The sequence below is a fragment of the Coregonus clupeaformis genome, chromosome 16 (genome assembly GCF_020615455.1).
Source record: "Coregonus clupeaformis isolate EN_2021a chromosome 16, ASM2061545v1, whole genome shotgun sequence".
NCBI classification, from domain to species: Eukaryota; Metazoa; Chordata; class Actinopteri; order Salmoniformes; family Salmonidae; genus Coregonus; species Coregonus clupeaformis.
The window spans coordinates 32,396,233-32,422,353 of record NC_059207.1 but is presented as its reverse complement, the minus strand read 5'-3'; the positions used below and the strand labels follow the sequence as shown (position 1 = coordinate 32,422,353).

The 26,121-nt window shown below is 42.6% G+C and overlaps 1 protein-coding gene and 1 pseudogene across 2 annotated transcripts; one reads left to right on the top strand and one right to left on the bottom strand.

Annotated features, from left to right (window-relative positions):
• Positions 1-9,519: 9,519 nt before the first annotated feature.
• Positions 9,520-12,348, bottom strand: LOC121584880 (UPF0561 protein C2orf68 homolog). Of its 2 annotated transcripts, XM_041901077.2 has the most exons (4): positions 12,018-12,347; positions 11,341-11,456; positions 11,103-11,248; positions 9,520-11,008 (listed from the first exon to the last, which is right to left on the bottom strand). In XM_041901077.2, the coding sequence occupies exons 1-4, from the start codon at positions 12,125-12,127 to the stop codon at positions 10,886-10,888; spliced, it is 495 nt and encodes a 164-aa protein (XP_041757011.1). In that variant the 5' UTR covers positions 12,128-12,347; the 3' UTR covers positions 9,520-10,885. The 2 variants fall into 2 exon arrangements, with proteins under 2 accessions (XP_041757011.1, XP_041757010.2); XM_041901076.2 differs by having other exon boundaries at positions 9,520-11,248; positions 12,018-12,348.
• Positions 12,349-12,731: 383 nt separating this feature from the next.
• On the top strand, positions 12,732-25,306 carry LOC121584882 (annotated as a pseudogene).
• The last annotated feature ends 815 nt before the right edge of the window (positions 25,307-26,121 follow it).

Below are 26,121 nucleotides of genomic sequence, written 5' to 3'. Positions count from 1 at the left end.
CTTGGTAAATAGTGTGGTCTACAGCTTATCATAAGATACTCTACCTCAGGCGAGCAAAACCTCGAGACTTCCTTAGTATTTGATTTTGTGCACCAGCTATTGTTTACAAATATACACAGACCGCCACCCCTTGTCTTACCGGAGTCAGCCATTCTATCCTGCCGATGTAGCGTATAGCCCGCTAGCTGTATGTTGTCCATGTCGTCGTTCAGCCACGACTCGGTGAAACATAAGATATTACAGTTTTTAATGTCCTGTTGGTAGGATAACCGTAATCTTAGGTCATCCCATTTATTCTCAAATTATTGAAGATTGGCTAATAGGATTGATGGGAGGGGCAGTTTACTCGCTCGCCGTCGGATCCTTACAAGGCACCCCGACCTACGTCCACGATATCTCTGTCTCTTCCTCATGCGAATGACAGGGATTTGGGCCTTGTCAGGTGTCTGTAGGATATCCTTCGCGGCCGCCTCGTTGAAGAAAAAATCTTTGTCCAATACGAGGTGAGTAATCGCTGTCCTGATATCCAGAAGCTCTTTTTGGTTATAAGAGACGATGGCAGAAACATTATGTACAAAATAAATGACAAATAACGAGGAAAAACCCACATAATAATACAATTGGTTAGAGGGCTGTAAAACAGCAGCCATCTTCTCCGGCGCCACTATAATCATTGTAGCTATTGTAGCTGGAAATGGCTGATTTTTAATGGAATATCTACATAGGCGTACAGAGGCCCATAATCAGCAACCATCAGTCCTGTGTTCCAATGGTACGTTGTGCTTGCTAATCCAAGTTTATCATTTTAAAAGGCTAATTGATCATTAGAAAACCCTTTTGCAATTATGTTAGCACAGCTGAAAACTGTTGTGCTGATTAAAGAAGCAATAAAAAACTGGCCTTCTTGAGACTAGTTGAGAATCTGGAGCATCAGCAATTGTGGGTTCGATTACAGGCTCAAAATGGCCAGAAACAAAAAACTTTCTTCTGAAACTCGTCAGTCTATTCTTGTTCGGAGAAATGAAGGCTGTTCCATGTGAGAAATTGCCAAGAAACTGAAGATCTCATACAACGCTGTGTACTACTACTTTCACAGAACAGCGCAAACTGGCTCTAACCAGAATAGAAAGAGGAGTGGAGGCCCCGGTGCACAACTGAGCAAGAGGACAAATACATTAGAGTGTCTCGTTTGAGAAACAGACGCCTCACAGGTCCTCAACTGGCAGCTTCATTAAATAGTACCCGCAAAACACCAGTCTCAACGTCAACAGTGAAGAGGCAACTCCGGGATGCTGACCTTCTAGGTAGAGTTGCAAAGAAAAAGCCAATTCTCAGACTGGCCAATAAAAATAAAAGATTAAGATGGGCAAAAGAATACAGACACTGGACAGAGGAAGATTGGAAAAAAGTGTTATGGACAGACGAATCGAAGTTTGAGGTGTTCGGATCACAAAGAAGAACATTTGTGAGACGCAGACCAAATGAAAAGATGCTGGAGGAGTGCTTGATGCCATCTGTCAAGCATGGTGGAGGCAATGTGATGGTCTGGGGGTTCTTTGGTGGTGGTAAAGTGGGAGATTTGTACAGGGTAAAAGGGATCTTGAAGGAGGAAGGCTATCACTCCATTTTGCAACGCCATGCCATACTCTGTGGACGGCGCTTGATTGGAGCCAATTTCCTCCTACACCAGGACAATGACCCAAAGCACAGCTCCAAACTATGCAATAACTATTTAGGGAAGAAGCAGTCAGCTGGTATTCTGTCTATAATGGAGTGGCCAGCACAGTCACCGGATCTCAACCCTATTGAGCTGTTGTGGGAGCAGCTTGACCGTATGGTACGTAAGAAGTGCCCATCAAGCCAATCCAACTTGTGGGAGGTGCTTCAGGAAGCATGGGGTGAAATCTCTTCAGATTACCTCAACAAAATGACAACTAGAATGCCAAAGGTCTGCAAGGCTGTAATTGCTGCAAATGGAGGATTCTTTGACGAAAGCAAAGTTTGAAGGACACAATTATTATTTCAATTAAAAATCATTATTTCTAACCTTGTCAATGACTACATTTCCTATTCATTTTGCTATATTTCCTATTCAAACAAATGTTATGTATGTTTTCCTGGAAAACAAGGACATTTCTAAGTGACCCCAAACTTTTGAACGGTAGTGTATATAAATAAAAGTGTGCCCGATGCCGCCCCTCCATCTCTGATACTCCGCTGGGCGCGCAATATTAAGTGCACCTAGAGGCTCTTTAGTGTGGTTTCAATCAAATGATCCATAGCTTACGAAGTGCATGCTCGGAGAAGCACAGAGCAAAGTTATGTCTAAGACAGCTGCTGGGATGGTGTAAATGAAACTAGGCTGCATTACACACGGCAATGGATATTCCAACCCTGAGCCCTGGCCTGCTCTGCTCTTGCTGATCAAACACTTTTTTGAGTGCTGCTTAACTAATGGCTGTGCTGTGTAGGGCTACAGTGGCAGTTCAGGAGGAGAGTCAAAGGTTTCTTTCCATATTTTTATATTTATTAAGCCTAGTCCAAAAAAAGTCACTTTTGCGTGCGGACTACCCATAGCCTATGTTCTGTTCAGTTTGAGAAGGAAAGCGCAAAGATGAGAAGGAGGACCGGAGGTCAACTTTGATAGCTTGGTACTACTATACTGAACAAAAATATAAACGCCACATACAATTTCAACGATTTTACTGAGTTACAGTTCATATAAGGAAATCAGTCAATTGAAATAAATTCATTAGGCCCTAATCTATGGATTTCACATGACTGGGCAGGGGCGCAGCCATGGGTGGGCCTGGGAGGGCTTATGCCCACCCACTGGGGAGCCAGGCCCAGCCAATCAGAATGCATTTTTCCACACAAAAGGGCTTTATAACAGACAGTAATACTTCTCAGTTTCATCAGCTGTCCGGGTGGCTGGTCTCAGACGATCCCGCAGGTGAAGAAGCTGAATGTGGAGGTTCTGGGCTGGCGTGGTTACACGTGGTCTGCGGTTGTGAGGCCGGTTGGACGTACTGCCAAATTCTCTAAAACGACGTTGGAGGCTGCTTATGGTAGAGAAATTAACATTAAATTCTCTGGCAACAGCTCTGGTGGACATTCCTGCAATCAGCAAGCCAATTGCACACTCCCTCAAAAACTTCAGACATCTGTGGCATTGTGTTGTGTGACAAAACTGCACATTTTAGAGTGGCCTTTTATTGTACACAGGTGCACCTTGTGCCGGGAATGATCATGCTGTTTAATCAGTGTATTGATATGTCACACCTGTCAGGTGGATGGATTATCTTGGCAAAGGAGAAATGCTCATTAACAGGGATGTAAACACATTTGTGCACAACATTTGAGAGAAATAAGCTTTTTGTGCATATGGCAAATGTTATGGATCTTTTATTTCAGCTCATGAAACATGGGACCAACACTTTACATGTTGCGTTTATATTTTTATTCAGTATATTATTGATTTTATTCAAAACAATATGTTTCTTGCCCACAATGTATTTATCAGAGTTATTGATTCGAGTAACTTACACTGTGGTGCTGAAACTTCAAGCAGCAGCAGCGGCACAATCAATCAGAAATGGACAGCTCATGGTACTGAAAGTAGACAAATTCGAGTAGGCATAATTAATTTCAACTGTCTTCATTTTAATTAGACTTTACTAACAACAAGAGGGCTTTGTGTTGGAGCTTATTTCTTCCTATTTAAGAAATAAGAGGTAGGCCTACTTGTTTGACAGATGTAAATTAGGCTATAGGCTGCTATATCCATAGATTTGTGGGTAAATTCCTCCACCCACCATGTACTCTTTAAAGAGCCTACCTCCGTGTCAGTGAAGGGCTGTTAAGTTAAAACCAAGACTCGAATTGAGGGGGTTTGCCATCGGCCTACCTTTTATTAAAGAATAATTGAAAAAAAAAGCACAGGCCTACCCCATGTTAGCTTAAGATTTTGAAGAAAATAAAATGGATCCAATTATATAAAGAGATCTATAAAAACGCTTTGGTCCACAATGCTTTATGCTAGAGACAAGCTGTAAAATACCCGGGAAAGACGTGAGTCCGATGGGTTGGGTTAAATCACGGAAGAAAAGTATCCAGCAGTTAAAGCTTACATTTTTCTGCGTCGGTAGGCCTACTCTCTCTGGGGTGGAAAGGTAGGCGCATTTTTTGAAAGTACCATGCTCAGATTCCTAATGACGTCTCAGATGTAAATATTTGCAAACAGGGACAGTTTTGTTGCAAACAAAACACACTGATTTGGCATTGGAGAAATATGATAAGATGAACACATGGGCCTATCTCTCTGTCCATTCTTAGTCTGTAATTTCGGTTAATTGTACGGTATTAAAATATTCGCTAATATGTAGAATTGCGTGAAATGTTTATAAATGGCTAGTTTTTCTCTGACCAGTAAATACGATGATAGATTCATTCAATGCCTTTACTATAAAGGATATATTTTCAGTTCTGTTTTGTATGCACACTGCCCTTGCCTTTGAATGAGGAATCAACTATTTTGCCAGTTCGCTTCATCTATTTTGTGGAACGAGTCCTCTTTGCATTCACATTGCTATGTTTAGAAAGGAACCAATATCTTTGTCCAACATTCACTCAATGCACTCTGGGTTTTTACAGTGCAGGACAAGCCATTCAATCAGAATGTGTTATCCGACAGCTAGATTTACCTACTTAGAATTTGGAAGCTAATAGATTACAATTATTATGTCTCATATTTTAATTAAATGCAATCAGAAGATACTATAAACATGTACATCTTCCTTTGTGGTTGAATCTGTGTTTGAAATTCACTGCTCGATTGAGAGACCTTACAGATAACTGTATGTATGGGGTACAGAGATTATGAAGTAGTCATTCAAAAATTATGTTAAAAACTATTATTGCACACAGAGTGAGTCCATACAACTTATTATGTGACTTGTTAAGCAAATTGTTACTCCTGAACTTATTTAGGCTTGCCATAATTAAATACCCATTGACTCACAACTTTTCAGCTTTTCATTTTAATTAATTTGTAAAAATGTCTAAAAATATAATTCCACTTTGAAATGATGGGTTATTGTGTGTAGGCCAGTAACATAACAACATGTGGAAAAAGTCAATGGGTGTGAATACTTTCTGAAGGCACTGTATACAGTACTTCACACACAATTAGAGACACAAAAAAATACCTATTTGACCAACAAATATGAATGGAGGGGGTATGGGCAGAGTGGTTTAATCAAGCCTGTGCCACCTTTGTCCCTGCACAATTCTACTGTTGTTGAACCTCTCTTGAAGGAGTGTATTGTTATAAAACTATACTGTAGCTAATGTTATCACCTTGGGAAGGATGTGTATCAGCTAAGTGTGTTTTGTCCAAGAGGTAGAATAAACAGAGGTGAAATGACAGTACATGTGTTTGACAGGTTTATACAGCCTTGGAGCACAGGAGGTTGGTGGCACCTTAATTGGGGAGGATGGGCTCGCTTATTCCAAAATAAGTGGAATGGTATCAAATACATCAAACACATCGTTTCCATGTGATTGATGCCATTCCATTTGCTCCATTCCTGCCATTAATATGAGCCGGCCTCCCCGGAGCAGCCTCCACTGCCTTGGAGATGAGACTAAACAAAAAAATAATGTTCTTTTACATTCTAGTACTGTACATTCTTAGTTTACAGACTTTGGTATGAAGGGTTGGTGGCTAAAATTCTCTGAGTCTCATTGAACTCCAAGAATGGGCGTTGGGGGGCTAGGGGTGGTGTCATGGTGAGAAGGTCATGGAGAAAGTCATGATCAGGCCAGGTGGCTCTGCAGGGTTAGGTAGATGGTATGATGCAACATTAGTAGAGATGTTATCTTTGCAGGGTGTCTATGCAGGATAAAAAAGTAGCGTCTCCCGGCCCAGATCCCGTGCTTCCATCCAGAATAATTGCTTTTACAGCCCTCATAGTACTTTCTGAGGGTTACGTATGTAGAGAAAGCCCATTGTTTGTATGTGTCCCACACAGGAGGTTGGTGGCACCTTAATTAATTGGGGAGGAGGGGCTCGTGGTAATGTCTGGAGCGGAATCAGTGGAATGGTATCAAATACATCAAACACACAGTTTCAATGTGTTTGATGCCATTCCATTTGATGCCATTCCATATGTTTGATGTGTTTGATGCCATTCCATTTGATGCCATTCAATATGTTTGATGTGTTTGATGCCATTCCATTTGATGCCATTAAATATGTTTGATGTGTTTGATGCCGTACCATTTATTCCATTCCAGCCATTACAATGAGCCAGTCCTCCTAAAGCTCCTCCCACCAGCCTCCTCTGGTGTCTGGATGACACTAATCTAATCTGTCTCTCTGTTTTCACTACCTCTCAAAAGCCCATAGGTCTGTGGCCCCAGGGCAACTTCTCCAGCTACAAACAAAAATGCAATGTATAGGGTTATGCAATGCGGTTACGTGAACCATAAAAACATAATTCATTTTACTATGTTTTTGTAAATGATAAGATAAGGAACTTTTGAAATCTATGTATCTCTGATCTCATCCAGTATCTCAAAATAATGGAGTTACACTCAGGTTTTATTTGTACAATTCCGTCATCGCTGGAGGAGTATTGTTGTCTATCCAGTCATGCAGTCTTAACATGTTAACCTTTTATAACACTTGAATGTCTCTGAGATTGGTTCAACTGCTTTCGCAACATAAAGTGTTTTGCAATACGCTAATTGAACAACGATGACTTGCAAAAATAGTCAAAGGTGAGGAAGGAAATGCAAGCCACAAAATCCTCTTAGTAATTGCACCATGTTCAGTCATGTTCAGACTGCAGTATGGATGTCTGTCTGCTCTGCTTTCTAAATCAGACCTGCCACACAGAGGTTCATTAATTCATTCCAAATCAGGAGACCCTGTATAGGCTAACAAACTGAAAACAATTAATGGTGACAAATGGTACCTCACACAGTTATATACAGTATAATACATACAGTATATAGATATAATATACCATTATTGTCAGAGCAACAAAGACCTGAGTATGTACACCTGCGTGTGTCCAAGACCTGAAAGAGAAGACTGTCAGATCTAACTACAGACAGATCTGTGATGGCTGTTCGCACTGTTCTGTCCTGTCAATCAAATCAACAGATCATAGCGTGTCACTGATATAAAAAGGGAAAAGGGCCACTCACAATCAATTTGTTACGTCTTGCTGACAAACCTGTAAAGCTTGTTGCATAAGAGTCCATGTGAGGCTGCCCTATGGGAATGCATGGGATGTCAGAGGGAGTGAAGGCGAGAGTGTTGGTTGGGTATCTTTTCGGCCAATTGGGGAATGGTGAAATTGGTGAGGTTCTGTGGAGAGGCCGTAACAGACATGGGAATGTGGGAATGTGTCCTGTTCTCCTCTCACAACAGCAGTCACATGCAGAGAATGTGTGTGTGGGGAGGGGGGGATTCAGCAAGCGAGGGGCATGAGTCCAAAGGGGGGTGGCCTTGTTCCACCAATAGCATCACAGGGACCACTCCCCCTGAAAAGGGGGATTTATGTAACAGCAACAAAGACTAGCCAGGCATGTGGTCCTGGGATAAAGTTTACATATTCTCATGCATTGCTGAAAACAATGAATTAATCGGCCACAAATGGTGGGAATCAGCAGTTTGTCCACTCGATTGTTAGTTCTAATCCCCCTTTTGATTTTTCTTTGGATGGGATTGTTGAGTCCCTTAGGAACAAGTTGTACCACAGCTCTAGGAAAAAACATTATTTAGTTAGTTCTTTAATTTAATCTCTAAAAAGAGTTGTATAGAGGACTCTAGTGCCCAAAAACCTATTTTAGCATTGACAGTGCCACTGAAGACTTTCACAATTTTTAAGTAGTCAACTGAATGGGACTTCCTATGGGTTAGGGAAGGATCACATAATTCCATCCAGGTCATCAGGAGGGATCAACCAATGAATTATACTTGTGAGCAAACATTCCATAACTGCAGGTGGCAGTAAATTGGCAACCTTGGCTTTATACATGTTCAAACAACACACTCCAAGTGGCAGCATGCACCCTTTCAGTTCGTTTACCAATTTATAGCAGTAGTAGAAAAAAATGGACTACTTCAAAATGGAAATGGCCTCAATGGCGCTGTCGTGCGCTCACAGACGCCATAATGGGACAGATACAATGTTGCGATCTCTATACAACTCTATAACCTTGCAGTAGTGTACTAGTGTCAGTAGGCCTGTGTTATGAACGGAGGTTAGCCATGTGACTCCTTAGGGTTGCAGGATACTATCACTGTGGTTCAATGGCTGACTCTGGTTACACGTAAGGTTGGACGACTTAACCATGCTCGTCAATTTTTCTAAAATAAGGAGCCAAAAAAGTTTTCCAAAATAAGGTACATTGCGGTGCAATACTTTTAAAAGTTATTTGATAGGTCTGAAAGTGTTGAGGCCATTGAACCCAAATGGATGTGTAAACCTAGTCTAAACAGGTTCACTCCTGTCATTGCTGAAAGAGAAATCATAACAGTATAAATACGGGAATGGTGTAAGAGCATCATGAAGGAGAATAGATGGAAAAATACAAGTGGGTAAAGGTCTCTGTGGATCAATTTTGTTGTATTGAACATCAAACTGGAACATTTCTGTGCCCTGTCTAAGTAAAAATGGTAGATGCTTCCCCCTAGTGACAAATAGTAACATTACATTGCCCCTAGAGAGAAGTGAGTTATTTTCCCATTATACAGGCCTGTGCTTTCAGTTCACTCCATGACATGCGCTAGTCTAATCTGGCCATATAATTTAGGATTGCATGAAGCACATCATCTGGAATTTCAACCATGACAATGACCTTATCCCCCACACTAATGGTACAGCCCTCACCATGCATCACCCAAGCCGTAAATTAAAACATTGAGACGGAGGAGGATAGAGTAACGTACGGCCTCGGTCACCTTTAACACATTCATCTGCATACAGTGAACATCCAACCACTTTTTGGAAATAAATATACAATAAACACTTTTGGAAAATAACTATATTTAATATATATAATGCTGAAACAATAAGGACCTCTCCAGAAAATGACAGTATAAAAAAATAAGACTCTTAGAACATACAGGCCAATCAAAAATAAATTAGAATACAGAGAAGTCATGACCACGGCCGGCACATTTTTTACACAAACAAGAAACTGCTACGACCAATTGATTTGCTCTCCAGCCTTAGTCATATTGATTTATCACAAAACACAACCATATCGCTTCAGTCACAGTAACCTCAAATGTAACCCTGCAGATAGCAAATCAAAATGGTCGCTTTTTCATGAAAACCCCCCAAAAATATAACTGCAATGACATCCCATTCACAGCACTTTGCAAAACAAATGTGACACAGGAGGTTGGTGGCACCTTAATTGGGGAGGGCAGGCATGTGGTAATGGCTGGAGCGGAATAGGTGGAATGGTATCAAATACATCAATCACATGGTTTCCATGTGTTTGATGCCATTCCATTCGCGCCGTTCCAGCCATTATTATGAGCCGTCCTCCCCTCAGCAGCCTCCACTGGATTTAAACCACATCCATATAAACTAAAAGTACATTATGTAAACACAGCAAACGCATCACACTTTCTATGGGGCAGAGGATGTCACTGTGTGGTTAAAAACAAACATTCACAGGGGTGGCGTCACAGTTTCTGGGGCCTCATTTATTAACCGTGCATAAATGTCGAACTAAATTCTGGCGTACGTGGAGATTCTAGGATTTACGTGCAAACAAATGATTGGGATCTATCAAACTGTCGCACACAACATATATGCATGTTTTCATTGGTAAATCAGAGCCATACTATATTTGTGCGTGAACTAACGCTACAACTCCGCCTGGAAAATGCCCTCCATTCACCTTTTATGGTAACAACAACGCCCTCATTTGCTGTATGATTTGGAGATGTTGGAACTGGGCCATGATATTTGCTAAAGGAAAGCGCAATGGCAAATGTGATCACATTTCTGTAGAGGTATGGGCAGAATGTTTTAATTTTTTGCAGTGACTTAATTAAAACAAAAAATGCATGCCGCCTATAGCGAGTGCCAAACACTGGCTACACATTCTACAACATTGATTGTCTATTGAACAAATTCAAAGTAAATGCTGCCTACAGTCCACATGTCTACGCAAAATATGAATTGTTGTTAAATATTTTGTTTATCAATACATGATTGTGTGTCTATCTCCTGCCTTTGAGATTAAACAGGCTATTATGTTGTGCTCCTATCGTACAGCAATACTGTAGCCTAACCATACTACCGGTCTACTAAGTGTCTCAAGGTCGAGGAACAACAAATGCGTGCCCCTTGAGAGACAGGGGGCGGGGCTAGGGCTGTGTGGAAAGCAGCATGGAGAGAGAGAGCAGATAGAGATGACTCAAGTAGCGAAGTAAACTATAAAAATGGACGTTACACACAGCATTTCACATTTAACTCTGTCCTTTGGAGCAGGTTGACAGCCAATGGTCCATTCAACCACAAGACAACGCCAGTTTCACAGGGCCCCTACAGACATGACCCAGGGTCAGAGATGCCAGCCCAATACAGGAGATATGAGGACGGCTCCATTTTTACCCTTCTGTAAGTCAGTCTTTTCACCATGGTTGTACACTAGCACAGAGGGGACAGCGTGGCTGTGTGATGTCACTCAGATCCTGGTTAACAGTCCCTCAGAATGTGAGTCCAGAGTAGACCTCTGCTACTAGTATTCATTACATACAGGAAGAGGGTTGGCTGGAGGGTAAACAAAGGCCTCTGGCTCCTCCTCACCCCTCTCTCTCATCACTGTCTGTTAACTTAATTCTCTTCCTTCAGCGTTTGTCCAGACGTTTATCCATTTCCTTTCGAACCCGGGCCTGCAGTGTCACCCTCATGGCTGAGTCCAGAACATTCTCCTCTGCTACGCGCTCCACCACCCTCTCTGGCTTGTCCTCCTAAGAGACAGGAAACAGGGGTCACGAGGGCACATTGTTCTGCATGCAACAGGATGAGCACCATCATAACTATATAGACACTAGACAGACAGACCTTGTGTACAATGAAGGAGGTGACACGGCCAGAGTCAGCCTGGTAGTCCAGCCAGAAGAGTTCAGTTCCATGGGTCTCTGGCTCTGTACTCGACCCACTCTCATTCCCCTCTTCAGTCTCTGCACCCCCTCCTGGCTCAGATCCATCTGGAGACACATACATAAATACACATCACCACTAAACTGAGTCTTACATCAAGTTGACAGAAGAGTTCATACTAGCAGCAGTGTTTTCTTACTTCCGCGTCGAGGATGGTACACTTGGATATCTGGCCGGCGGGGCCGTCGGGGGGTAGTGGTGAGCCTGGTCCTCTGACGCTCATTGGCCTGCTTTACCTGCTTATCATAGTCATCTCTGCAAGACATCAAAGTGATAAGTCAGTGTCTGAATCTTGCAGTAAGAGAGACATTATTTATATAAATTAGAGAGTAAGAAGGCCATTTAATTCAAACCATTGGAATGATTGTGAGTGTCCAACTTCTAACAATATCCATGACGAGTGAGCTGTGATGGGTGTAGTTTGTACACAGCAGACAGCAATATCTGTCAATGGTATTGATACTCTGAAGAGTCCCCTTTAGCTCAGTTGGTAGAGCATGGCGCTTGCAACGCCAGGGTTGTGGGTTCGTTTCCGACGGGAGCCAGTATGAAAATGTATGCACTCACTAACTGTAAGTCGCTCTGGATAACAGCGTTTGCTAAATGACTAAAATGTAAAATGTAAGAGGGGCAGTTCTCTGTTAGACGTTGTGCGCATGCCCAGTAGAGGTTGGAATGAGTAGGCGTACTAGCGATGAATTTCAACATTATCAAGAAAACCCTCGAAACTGAACGCTCTCAGAATTGATTACATTGACAAAATAGATAGACAAATATACACCCCGCACGGCATGTTAGCTCAGATTAGTGATTCACCTGGCAATCTGGTTCCTTCGAATGTGGTATAAGAAACCATGGCTCATGTCCAAACGACCCGTACGTTTATATTTGAGCGCTTGTTCTTCATCATCCCGCAAAATCTCCATCGTGAGAGATGATGGACAATGTATTTAGTATTTAAAATGGAACATTATTACTTCTTTATATGCACAACACCATCAACTGCATCATAACGTTAATCAATCTTTCTAAGGGCTTCCACTAGTTACCACAGCCACTAAGTCAACCTTGGCTATCGTAAAAATTCATTAAAACAAAAACGTACTTTTTGGTCTTAATTTAAGGTTAGGCATGAGGTTATCATTGTGGTTAAGGTTTTAAAATCACATTTTAAGAAGAGAAATAGTAGAAATGGGCGGGGTTTATGACTTTGTGACTGTGGTAACTAGTGACGAACCTTTCAAAGTGGTCTGGGCTACTGTCTAACTAGAATTGCACACGGAGTTACGAGCCTGTCCATAATCTATTTTTAGGAAAAAGTTTCTACCCCTGCAAATGATACTTTTCTCACATTTTTAATCTTCATGAATTATTTTCTTTTTAAATTGTTTAAAAGCTGCGTTGCTCTTTAGAGGCCCAAATAAAAATGGCCAACACTATTTAATCTCAACCGTTCTGTTTTTGCCAGAGTAAATGTGAAAACACGGGGTTAAATTCTGGTTGGCCATCTTGATATTGAAACCGGGAGTTTTGGATGTGTGCACTGCTCTTCGTTTGGGGAGCTTAGCTAGCTACTAGCAAAATCAACTCACCCCTGGCTTTAGTAATATTATCTCTATTTTTCCCCATACGCATCAAAGATTAACACGATGGTCTTTGTAAAACGGGAGAGAGAAGTTGACTTGGAAAACGATGAAGGTAACTAACGTTAACGATTTGAAACCGTGTATAAGCTAACGCTAGCTAGTGACAAGCTAGCGTTTATTTCCAAGCGTATATGTTAATATTTGCTAGCCAAGTTAGCTAGTTAACCTAAATAACATTGTCGGTAGGTAGCTAGTTCTAGTTGACTAATGTATTGTTAACTAGCTAAGATCCCAGCTTCAAAAGTGTCCGTCTAGTTTTGCCAGAAGATACCGACCCTACTGTTACGCTTGTTTACACTGAGCTACACTGGGGTCGGAACGCAACACATTAAGACACTACTTCTAATTATTCTATGTTATATTGGCGATCGCACAATTTAATGAAACGGGATTCCCAAAAAACGGAAAAAATAAATAAACTAAACTACTTTTCTGTTAAATTAAATAGATCTGATCCCAACACAAGCTCAAGGGGAACCTGGGAGGGCGGGTCTTCCGGTGCCAGTATCCCTTGCAAGTCTTCAGATGTAAAATAATTTAGTCCCAAAAACATTTATACCGCAGCCACAATAATGTCCAGACTTCTTTGAGACCTGTGCCATACAGTTTAACTGTGGCAATGAACACCACAAAATCCACCCTTTTAACACACAGGGTATCTTTTGACTGGCAGCAAACATTTACTACAGGCTGTGGTGCGTCCACTACCATATCTTCGCTAGCATCACTTGTTTTCTCAATTATTTTAATCGCCTCAGCTCTAACTTTTGCCACCTAATCTCCTTCACCCTTACAGGGCACTCCAGGAACTCGGGATCAACACCGTCATCTGTTCTTCAGTATACTCTGTCAGGACCGACGGACTTCCATATTTTTCTCCATTCACCCAGCAGGTCAGACAACCACACCAGGAATTCTCTTCAGGTATTCTCACCTGAACATCCGTCGTCACCCCTGAGATGACTCCTTTGATGGGTGCTCTACTCCGAAGTTCAAAACAAAACTTCTGTTGTCCGGATTCTTTTGAGCCTCAGTGCAATCTTCCTCTGTTCTAAAGAAATACAATGAACAAAATAAGACCACTCCTGGTCACTCTGACAGACTCTACTTTTCCCAGCGCATACTTCACCATATTCAACACCTCAAACGGGTCTCCCACATATGTATAATTGTTTACAATGGAGGAGGAGTACCAAGATGGCTGCGCTGTGGCATCAATACAGCGTCCCCTGTCCGTCATCCAGGGTTTATACACATCATAGGTTGGAAAACGTACCTCAATGCAGGGCTGGGATATGCCACTGAACTCCAAATTGTACCTTTATCCACACTGCTTTTTATTTTTTATTTCACCTTTATTTAACCAGGTAAGCCAGTTGAGAACAAGTTCTCATTTACAACTGCAACCTGGCCAAGAAAGCAAAGCAGTGCGATTAAAAACAACACAGTTACACATGGGATAAAACAAAACATACAGTCAATAACACAATAGAAAATCTATATACAGTGTGTGCAAATGTAGTAAGTTATGGAGGTAAGGCAATGAATAGGCCATAGTGCAAAATAATTACAATTTAGTATTAACACTGGAGTGATAGATGTGCAGAAGAAGATGTGCAAATAGAGATACTGGGGTGCAAAATAAATAACAATATGGGGATGAGGTAGTTGGGTGGGCTAATTACAGATGGGCTGTGTACAGGTGGAGTGATCGGTAAGCTGCTCTGACAATCGATGCTTGAAGTTAGTGAGGGAGATAAGAATCTCCAGCTTCAGAGATTTTTGCAGTTTGTTCCAGTCATTAGCAGCAGAGAACTGGAAGGAATGGCGGCCAAAGGAGGTGTTGGCTTTGGGGATGACCAGTGAGATATACCTGCTGGAGTGCATACTACGGGTGGGTGTTGCTATGGTGACCAATGAGCTAAGATAAGGCGGGGATTTGCCTAGCAGTGATTTATAGATGACCTGGAGCCAGTGGGTTTGGCGATGAATATGTAGTGAGGGCCAGCTAACGAGAGCGTACAGGTCACAATGGTGGGTAGTATATGGGGCTTTGGTGACAAAACGGATGGCACTGTGATCGACTACATCCAATTTGCTGAGTAGAGTGTTGGAGGCTATTTTCTAAATAACATCGCCGAAGTCAAGGATCGGTAGGATAGTCCGTTTTACGAGGGCATGTTTAGCAGCATGAGTGAAGGAGGCTTTATAGCGAAATAGGAAGCCGATTCTAGATTTAACTTTGGATTGGAGATGCTTAATGTGAGTCTGGAAGGAGAGTTTACGGTCTAACCAGACACCTAGGTATTTGTAGTTGTCCACATATTCTAAGTCAGACCCGCCGAGAGTAGTGATTCTAGTCGGGCAAGCAACGTTCGATTGAAGAGCATGCATTTAGTTTTACTAGCGTTTTAAGAGCAGTTGGAGGCTACGGAAGGAGTGTTGTATGGCATTGAAGCTCGTTTGGAGGTTTGTTAACAGTGTCCAATGAAGGGCCAGATGTATACAAAATGGTGTCGTCTGCGTAGAGGTGGATCTGAGAGTCACCAGCAGCAAGAGCGACATCATTGATATACACAGAGAATAGAGGCGGCCCGAGAATTGAACCCTGTGGCACCCCCATAGAGACTGCCAGAGGTCCAAACAACAGGCCCTCCGATTTGACACATTGAACTCTATCTGAGAAGTAGTTGGTGAACCAGGCGAGGCAGTCATTTGAGAAACCAAGGCTATTTAGTCTGCCAATAAGAATGCGGTGATTGACAGAGTCGAAAGCCTTGGCCAGGTCGATGAAGAATGCTGCACAGTACTGTCTTTTATCGATCGCGGTTATAATATCGTTTAGGACCTTTAGCGTGGCTGAGGTGCACCCATGACCAGCTTGGAAACCAGATTGCATAGCGGATAAGGTACGGTGGGATTAGAAATGGACGGTGATCTGTTTGTTAACATGGCTTCACAGAGAAGATTGAAATACTGCTAGTTTCCCCTTGAAATTGTCATTTTCGTCCTCATGCTAGCTACCAGTGGCCACCACAGCCATTTTGGAATGGCAGTGTCATTGAGGTACATTTTCCAACTCGTGTCTCGCGCCGGCTCCACGGTGTCTTAATGTAACCATGACTGCATTCCGAACCCAGTGCATCTCAAGTGCAATGGTAGAGTAGGTATCTTCTGGCAACTTCTAGCTAAGTTAGTGTTAGCCAGAGGCTTTTTGTAAACAGAAAGCTCTGGCGTAATGTAGCTACTGTTAGCTAGATAGCTACGATTGTTGTCATTGCTAGGCATCAAATTAGCTAGCTACACTGAATTATTTGTTGTCATGTTCTTTGTCTTATAGCTACAGTGCCTGTGAAAATAGGCTGTTCATCCGAGGACCGCAGAAGTCGCCACTGTCCCTACCTCGACACAATCAATAGGTAACGTTAAATGTCCACTGTTTTTAACATGGAAGATGTACAAGAACAGGCATTTCTTGAATGTGTAATATTTGTGTCACTCACCTCTAATACCTTTGTCTTCAGGAGTGTGCTGGACTTTGATTTTGAGAAGCTGTGCTCCATCTCGCTCTCCCACATCAACGTCTATGCCTGTCTCATCTGTGGGAAATACTTCCAAGGTAAAGTATCCAATACTTCAAGATTAACATTGTTACTTGCCTCCCTACCTGAGAAGTGTTCAGAAATGATTTGACCTAAACTAATGTGTGTGTGTGTCTCAGTGTGCAGCTCACCCACCATGTGTTCCTCAATCTGCACACACTCAAGTTCTACTGTCTGCCAGATAACTATGAGATCATTGACTCATCCTGGAAGACATCACGTTGAGTCCACATAGATGGGTTTGCACACATTAACCCTGTAATAAGAAATACCATATCAATCAAATGTATTTATTAAGCCCTTTTTACATCGGCACATGTCACAAAGTGCTATACAGAAAGTCCTGAGGCATGGTCCTCCGGGAGGAGAGAGAGAGAGAGAGAATTAGAGGGAGCATACTTAAATCCACACAGGACACCAGATAAGACAGGATAATTTTCACCAGATATACAGTGAGGGAAAAAAGTATTTGATCCCCTGCTGATTTTGTACGTTTGCCCACTGACAAAGAAATTATCAGTCTATAATTTTTATGGTAGGTTTATTTGAACAATGAGAGACAGAATAACAACAAAAAAATCCAGAAAAACGCATGTAAAAAATGTTATAAATTGATTTGCATTTTAATAAGGGAAATAAGTATTTGACCCCCTCTCAATCAGAAAGATTTCTGGCTCCCATGTGTCTTTTATACAGGTAACGAGCTGAGATTAGGAGCACACTCTTAAAGGGAGTGCTCCTAATCTCAGTTTGTTACCTGTATAAAAGACACCTGTCCACAGAAGCAATCAATCAATCAGATTCCAAACTCTCCACCATGGGCAAGACCAAAGAGCTCTCCAAGGATGTCAGGGACAAGATTGTAGACCTACACAATAGTAATAATAATAATATGCCATTTAGCAGACGCTTTTATCCAAAGCGACTTACAGTCATGCGTGCATACATTTTTTGTGTATGGGTGGTCCCGGGGATCGAACCCACTACCTTGGCGTTACAAGCGCCGTGCTCTACCAGCTGAGCTACAGAGGACCACGCAAGGCTGGAATGTGCTACAAGACCATCGCCAAGCAGCTTGGTGAGAATGTGACAACAGTTGGTGCGATTATTCGCAAATGGAAGAAACACAAAATAACTGTCAATATCCTTCGGCCTGGGGCTCCATGCAAGATCTCACCTCGTGGAGTTGCAATGATCATGAGAACGTTGAGGAATCAGCCCAGAACTACACGGGAGGATCTTGTTAATGATCTCAAGGCAGCTGGGACCATAGTCACCAAGAAAACAATTGGTAACACACTACGCCGCGAAGGACTGAAATCCTGCAGCGCCCGCAAGGTCCCCCTGCTCAAGAAAGCACATATACAGGGCAGTCTGAAGTTTGCCAATGAACATTGAATGATTCAGAGGAGAACTGGGTGAAAGTGTTGTGGTCAGATGAGACCAAAATGGAGCTCTTTGGCATCAACTCAACTCGCCGTGTTTGGAGGAGGAGGAATGCTGCCTATGACCCCAAGAACACCATCCCCACCGTCAAACATGGAGGTGGAAACATTATGCTTTGGGGGTGTTTTTCTGCTAAGGGGACAGGACAACTTCACCGCATCAAAGGGACGATGGACGGGGCCATGTACCGTGAAATCTTGGGTGAGAACCTCCTTCCCTCAGCCAGGGCATTGAAAATGGGTCGTGGATGGGTATTCCAGCGTGACATTGACCCAAAACACACGGCCAAGGCAACAAAGGAGTGGCTCAAGAAGAAGCACATTAAGGTCCTGGAGTGGCCTAGCCAGTCTCCAGACCTTAATCCCATAGAAAATCTGTGGAGGGAGCTGAAGGTTCGAGTTGCCAAACGTCAGCCTCAACCTTAATGACTTGGAGAAGATCTGCAAAGAGGAGTGGAACAAAATCCCTCCTGAGATGTGTGCAAACCTGGTGGCCAACTACAAGAAACGTCTGACCTCTGTGATTGCCAACAAGGGTTTTGCCACCAAGTACTAAGTAATGTTTTACAGAGGGGTCAAATACTTATTTCCCTCATTAAAATGCAAATCAATTTATAACATTTTTGACATGCGTTTTTCTGGATTTTTTTGTTGTTATTCTGTCTCTCACTGTTCAAATAAACCTACCATTAAAATTATAGACTGATCATGTCTTTGTCAGTGGGCAAACGTACAAAATCAGCAGGGGATCAAATACTTTTTTCCCTCAATGTAACAGACTGACCCTAGCCCCCCGGCACATAGACTATTGCTGCATAGATACTGGAGGCTGAGATGGGGTGTCGGGAGACACTGTGGCCCTGTCCGACGATACACCCGGACAGGTGCATCGTCAACCAGGCAAGATATAACCCCAACCACTTTGTCAAATCACAGCCCCCAGACCACCAGAGGGATATCAACAGACCACCAACCTACTACCCAGACACAAGGCTGAGTATAGCCCACGAAGATCTCCTCCACTGCACAAGCAGTGGAGGAAGTGTCAGATGCATTCATTCAAACATGCACTGATTAAATGGTGCTAAACCAATAGTTCTGAATTATAAGGTATAACTGTTATTGTTCAGCCATGGTTTGTGCAATAATGGAGGTGGTCATATATTTTTGTTCTTTGTGTTTAGTATGTACTGAAGCCCACGTTCACCAGACAGAACATTTCTGGATTGGACAAGCAGGGCAAGCTGTATGAGTGCCTGGCATAGTGGGGCTCAACAACATCAAGGGTAATGACTACGCTAATGTGGTGCTGCAGGTAAGACTGTTATCCTCCACAGAGTATCCACTGGTGAATCAGACCTCTCACCATTCACATGCTGCTAAACCTTTTCCTGTGTGATCATCCATGTAGCTCAGTTGGTAGAGCATGGCGCTTGCAACGCCAGGGTTTTGGGTTCGAGTTCCACGGGGGACCAGTATGAAAATGTATGCACTCACTACTGTAAGTCGCTCTGGATAAGAGCGTCTGCTAAATGACTTGAATGTAAAATGATTATTGTGAACTGTCTTTATCCTTCCAGGCACTGTCCAATGTGCCCCCACTGCGGAACTACTTTCTGGAAGAGGAGAATTACTGCGGCATCCGTAGGCCACCTGGTGACATCATGGTCCTGCTGGTGCAGCGATTCGGTGAGCTGATGCGCAAGCTGTGGAACCCACGGAACTTCAAGGCCCACGTGTCACCCCACGAGATGTTACAGGCCGTAGTGCTGTGTAGCAAGAAGAACTTCCAGATCACCAAGTAAGGTACGATTTTATTATATCACATTCAGTTAGGCCGTGAGCCATGATTCTTAAGAACAAAATGTTTTTAGTACAGTCAAATGTATGTACAGTTGAAGTCAGAAGTTTACATACACCTTAGCCAAATACATTTAAACTCAGTTTTTCACAATTCCTGACATTTAATCCTAGTACAAATTCCCTGTCTTAGGTCAGTTAGGATCACCACTTTATTTTAAGAATGTGAAATGTCAGAATAATAGTAGAGCGATTTATTTCAGCTTTTATTTCTTTCATCACATTCCCAGTGGGTCAGAAGTTTACATACACTCAATTAGTATTTGGTAGCATTGCCTTTAAATAGTTTAACTTGGGTCAAACGTTTCGGGTAGCCTTCCACAAGCTTCCCACAATAAGTTGGGTGAATTTTGGCCCATTCCTACTGACAGAGCTGGTGTACAGTGGGGGGGAAAAAAGTATTTAGTCAGCCACCAATTGTGCAAGTTCTCCCACTTAAAAAGATGAGAGAGGCCTGTAATTTTCATCATAGGTACACGTCAACTATGACAGACAAAATGAGAGAAAAAAATCCAGAAAATCACATTGTAGGATTTTTTATGAATTTATTTGCAAATTATGGTGGAAAATAAGTATTTGGTCACCTACAAACAAGCAAGATTTCTGGCTCTCACAGACCTGTAACTTCTTCTTTAAGAGGCTCCTCTGTCCTCCACTCGTTACCTGTATTAATGGCACCTGTTTGAACTTGTTATCAGTATAAAAGACACCTGTCCACAACCTCAAACAGTCACACTCCAAACTCCACTATGGCCAAGACCAAAGAGCTGTCAAAGGACACCAGAAACAAAATTGTAGACCTGCACCAGGCTGGGAAGACTGAATCTGCAATAGGTAAGCAGCTTGGTTTGAAGAAATCAACTGTGGGAGCAATTATTAGGAAATGGAAGACATACAAGACCACTGATAATCTCTCTCGATCTGGGGCTCCATGCAAGATCTCACCCCGTGGGGTCAAAATGATCAAGAACGGTGAGCAAAAATCCCAGAACCACACGGGGGGACCTAGTGAATGACCTGCAGAGAGCTGGGACCAAAGTAACAAAGCCTACCATCAGTAACACACTACGCCGCCAGGGACTCCAAATCCTGCAGTGCCAGACGTGTCCCCTGCTTAAGCCAGTACATGTCCAGGCCCGTCTGAAGTTTGCTAGAGTGCATTTGGATGATCCAGAAGAGGATTGGGAGAATGTCATATGGTCAGATGAAACCAAAATATAACTTTTGGTAAAAACTCAACTCGTCGTGTTTGGAGGACAAAGAATGCTGAGTTGCATCCAAAGAACACCATACCTACTGTGAAGCATGGGGGTGGAAACATCATGCTTTGGGGCTGTTTTTCTGCAAAGGGACCAGGACGACTGATCCGTGTAAAGGAAAGAATGAATGGGGCCATGTATCGTGAGATTTTGAGTGAAAACCTCCTTCCATCAGCAAGGGCATTGAAGATGAAACGTGGCTGGGTCTTTCAGCATGACAATGATCCCAAACGCACCGCCCGGGCAACGAAGGAGTGGCTTCGTAAGAAGCATTTCAAGGTCCTGGAGTGGCCTAGCCAGTCTCCAGATCTCAACCCCATAGAAAATCTTTGGAGGGAGTTGAAAGTCCGTGTTGCCCAGCGACAGCCCCAAAACATCACTGCTCTAGAGGAGATCTGCATGGAGGAATGGGCCAAAATACCAGCAACAGTGTGTGAAACCTTGTGAAGACTTACAGAAAACGTTTGACCTGTGTCATTGCCAACAAAGGGTATATAACAAAGTATTGAGAAACTTTTGTTATTGACCAAATACTTATTTTCCACCATAAATTGCTAATAAATTCATTACAAATCCTACAATGTGTTTTTCTGGATTTTTTTTTCTTCTCATTTTGTCTGTCATAGTTGACGTGTACCTATGATGAAAATTACAGGCGCCTCTCATCTTTTTAAGTGGGAGAACTGGCACAATTGGTGGCTGACTAAATACTTTTTGCCCCCACTGTAACTGAGTCAGGTTTGTAGGCCTCCTTGCTCGCACACGCTTTTTCAGTTCTGCCCACAAATGTTCTATAGGATTGAGGTCAGGGCTTTGTGATGGCCACTCCAATACCTTGACTTTGTTGTCCTTAAGCCATTTTGCCACAACTTTGGAAGTATGCTTGGGGTCATTGTCCATTTGGAAGACCCATTTGCGACCAAGCTTTAACTTCCTGACTGATGTCTTGAGATGTTGCTTCAATATATCCACATCATTTTCCTTCCTCATGATGCCATCTATTTTGTGAAGTGCACCAGTCCCTCCTGCAGCGAAGCACCCCCACAGCATGATGCTGCCAACCCTGTGCTTCACGGTTGGGATGGTGTTCTTCGGCTTGCAAGCCTTCCCCTTTTTCCTCCAAACATAACAATGGTCATTATGGCCAAACAGTTCTATTTTTGTTTCATCAGACCAGAGGACATTTCTCCAAAAAGTACGATCTTTGTCCCCATGTGCAGTTGCAAACCTTAGTCGGGTTTTTTATGGCGGTTTTGGAGCAGTGGCCTCTTCCTTGCTGAGCGGCCTTTCAGCTTATGACGATATAGGACTCGTTTTACTGTGGATATAGATACTTTTGTACCTGTTTCCTCCAGCATCTTCACAAGGTCCTTTGCTGTTGTTCTGGGATTGATTTGCACGTTTCGCACCAAATTACGTTCATCTCTAGGAGACAGAACGCGTCTCCTTCCTGAGCGGTATGACGGCTACGTGGTTCCATGGTGTTTATACTTGCGTACTACTGTTTGTACAGATGAACGTGGTACCTTCAGGCATTTGGAAATTGCTCCCAAGGATGAACCAGACGTGTGGAGGTCTACAATTTTTTTTGAGGTTTTGGCTGATTTTCTTTTGATTTTCACATGTCAAGCAAAGAGGCACTGAGTTTGAAGGTAGGCCTTGAAATACATCCACAGGTACACCTCCAATTGACTCAAATGATGTCAATTAGCCTATTAGAAGCTTCTAAAGCCATGACATAATTTTCTGGAATTTTCCAAGCTGTTTAAAGGCAGTCAACTTCTGACCCACTGGAATTGTGATACAGTGAATTATAAGTGAAATAATCTGTCTGTAAACAATTGTTGGAAAAATTACTTGTGTCATGCACAAAGTAGATGTCCTAACCAACTTGCCAAAACGATAGTTTGTTAACAAGAAATTTGTGGAGTGGTTGAAAATGAGTTTTAATGACTCCAACCTAAGTGTATGTAAACTTCCGACTTCAACTGTATGTGTTGCCCTTTATGTTGCGAATAAACTAATCTGCTGATTGGTCTCTGTCCTGTAGGGGATGCTGTGGACTTTCTGTCATGGTTCATGAATGCTCTGCACAGCGCACTGGGAGGAACCAAGAAGAAACCTTGTGAGTGGGAGGTGAAGGGGACTGATGACTGGGGTGGAGGGAGTGATGTTGGGGAAGGATATGACTTAAACCTTTTTCATTGTCTTTATCATTCAGTGTTGTCTTCCTCACTATACAACCTATGAGATTAACAAAGATATCTCCCTCTTCTGTCCCATCTGTCGCCTATCGCCAATATAGCAAGCCTTACCAAAGTGTTCCAGGGTTCCATGCGTATCTTCTCCAAGAAGCTTCCTCACCCAGATTTGGTGAGTGGCTTATTGTCAGACCTTTGTAAAATGAAGACTGCATCATTGTATCAAAGTTTAAATCCTTACTTGTAAATTCATGACTTCAATATGATTACATATTTGAAAATCTAAATAGTTAATATTACATACCTTTCTCTCTCTCCAGCCACCAGAAGAGAAGGAGGCTCTGCTGTTGAAGGAGGAGTACCAGGAGGAGATGTCGGAGTCTACCTTCCTCTTCCTGACCCTTGACCTCCCCACAGCCCCACTGTACAAGGATGAGAAGGAGCAGCTCATCATCCCACAGGTCCCCCTCTTCAACATCCTGGCAAAGTTTAACGGCAACACAGAGAAGGTACTGCCCTCAAACTCCCACTTACATTAGCTCAGAGGAACAGCACTCCTATCTTCAAGCCAACCATCTCTCCCACCAAGTTAAATGAAAACTAGCCTCAGAAGCCTAGGCTTCTCACGTTTTGTTTGAAAGCCTCATGAAGACGGTATAAAGGGGTGGGCTAGATGGAAACTAGTGATGCGTTGCCACTTATCAAGCCAAACAAATGTTGCATGGGTTGCTCTACCAACCAATGTTGTTTCAGAAAAATTCTGACTTGCAACAAGCTAGCTAGCATAGGATACAAAACTAATGCTGCATAGGCTACTAAAACAAAAGCGAGTGTTAACAGCCAGCGCTCCCATCCAAAGCAAAATCTTTCAAAAGTCGAGTCAACGGGACAAGATTTGGAAAGATGGCCTGTGAGACTTCAGCTTCTGTTTGAAATAATCTTAAGTGCTTTATCACCTCTTGATTTTCCTCACCTCTTCGCACTTTCCTCTGGTCCCTTCACCCTCCTGTTTGCTTTTAGGAGTATAAAACCTACAAAGAGAATTTCCTCAAAAGGTTCCAGTTGCTCAAGCTTCCCCCCTATCTCATCTTCTGCATCAAGAGGTTCACCAAGAACAACTTCTTTGTGGAGAAGAACCCCACCATCGTCAACTTCCCCTTCACGTAAGAGATTGTTGCATACTTTCCCCATGTACTCAATGGTTATTTAGCATCATGCTCAGCCTGATGATTTCATGTCTGTATTTTTGACTCCTTGCATTTGCTCCTTGACCAGGAACGTAGACCTTCGTGAGTACCTGACAGAAGAGGCACAGGTCACAGAGAAGAACACCACCTATGACCTGGTGGCCAACGTGGTGCATGATGGGAAGCCCACTGATGGGGCATACAGAATACATGTCCTGCATCATGTAAGTGACAGCTGCATTTTTTAGGACTTTCTCCTTGTGTACTCTAAAGGATCACATTTGCAGAGCTTTAGATGTGCAGTATTTTATGACATAGTGAAATAAATACTCGTCCTGTTCAGTTATTGGTGCTAATGTGTGCCTTTTTTGGGGGGTCACTGAAGGGCACTGGGAAGTGGTACGAGCTGCAGGACCTACAGGTGACAGATATCCTGCCCCAGATGATCACACTGTCAGAGGCCTACATTCAGGTAAGCTCTGTTGTCACATTGACAACTGATTATACAAGATGCTGTTCTCTAATTTACAGGTTTATGTCTAGATAAGTTACTGACTCCCTGTAACTGTCAGTTGTGTTGTGTGGTTCTGTGTTCCAGATTTGGAAAAGAAGAGAGAACAAAGATGACAAAACTAACCACACAGGGGTGTGAATAAGGCATTGATCGTATTGAAAGATTGATTGTACAGGCAAGAGATGTCACTTGCCGGCCAGTGGTCAGACGAGCCCCAAAAAGCCACCAGAGTGGAACTGGACACTGTCCAAGATTACCTAAGGGTAAGCCCCCACCACAGGACTTTTTATTTGTCGATTTTGGATATCGAGAAAACAATGTCTACTATTTTTTTGTTCTTCACGTCAGCTTTTAACTGTAAATGGTGGAATTAAATCAGCTTTGAAATGTCTGTTTCCAGTCATTAATATTATTTGATATGTTTGACCTTTTTGGATGAAATGTGTTGATTTATTCACCCCCAGAATCTTTGCCAGAGTTGGGTCTTTATTTGTGAAACAAGGTAGTAAAAACAATAAATAAAATGTCAACATTTTGAATAAGACATTACCAAATAGTGAGAGTTACAAAAGGATGTTCCTATTGTAAGCATTACATTATAGGATACATACAGTGGGGAGAACAAGTATTTGATACACTGCCGATTTTGCAGGTTTTCCTACTTACAAAGCATGTAGAGGTCTGTAATTTTTGTCATAGGTACACTTCAACTGTGAGAGAAAGAATCTAAAACAAAAATCCAGAAAATCACATTGTATGATTTTTAAGTAATTAATTTGCATTTTATTGCATGACATAAGTATTTGATACATCAGAAAAGCAGAACTTAATATTTGGTACAGAAACCTTTGTTTGCAATTACAGAGATCATACGTTTCCTGTAGGTCTTGACCAGGTTTGCACACACTGCAGCAGGGATTTTGGCCCACTCCTCCATACAGACCTTCTCCAGATCCTTCAGGTTTCGTGGCTGTCGCTGGGCAATACGGACTTTCAGCTCCCTCCAAAGATGTTCTATTGGGTTCAGGTCTGGAGACTGGCTAGGCCACTCCAGGACCTTGAGATGCTTCTTACGGAGCCACTCCTTAGTTGCCCTGGCTGTGTGTTTCGGGTCGTTGTCATGCTGGAAGACCCAGCCACGACCCATCTTCAATGCTCTTACTGAGGGAAGGAGGTTGTTGGCCAAGATCTCGCGATACATGGCCC

Coding starts and splice junctions, on each gene's coding strand:
- LOC121584880 (XM_041901076.2), bottom strand. CDS start 12,127: ATGGAGATTTTGCGGGATGATGAAGAACAAGCGCTCAAATATAAACGT. Junction 11,457..12,017: donor CGAAGGAACCAGATTGCCAG/GTGAATCACTAA, acceptor GATGTCTTGCAG/AGATGACTATGATAAGCAGG. Junction 11,249..11,340: donor GTACCATCCTCGACGCGGAA/GTAAGAAAACAC, acceptor ATGTGTCTCCAG/ATGGATCTGAGCCAGGAGGG.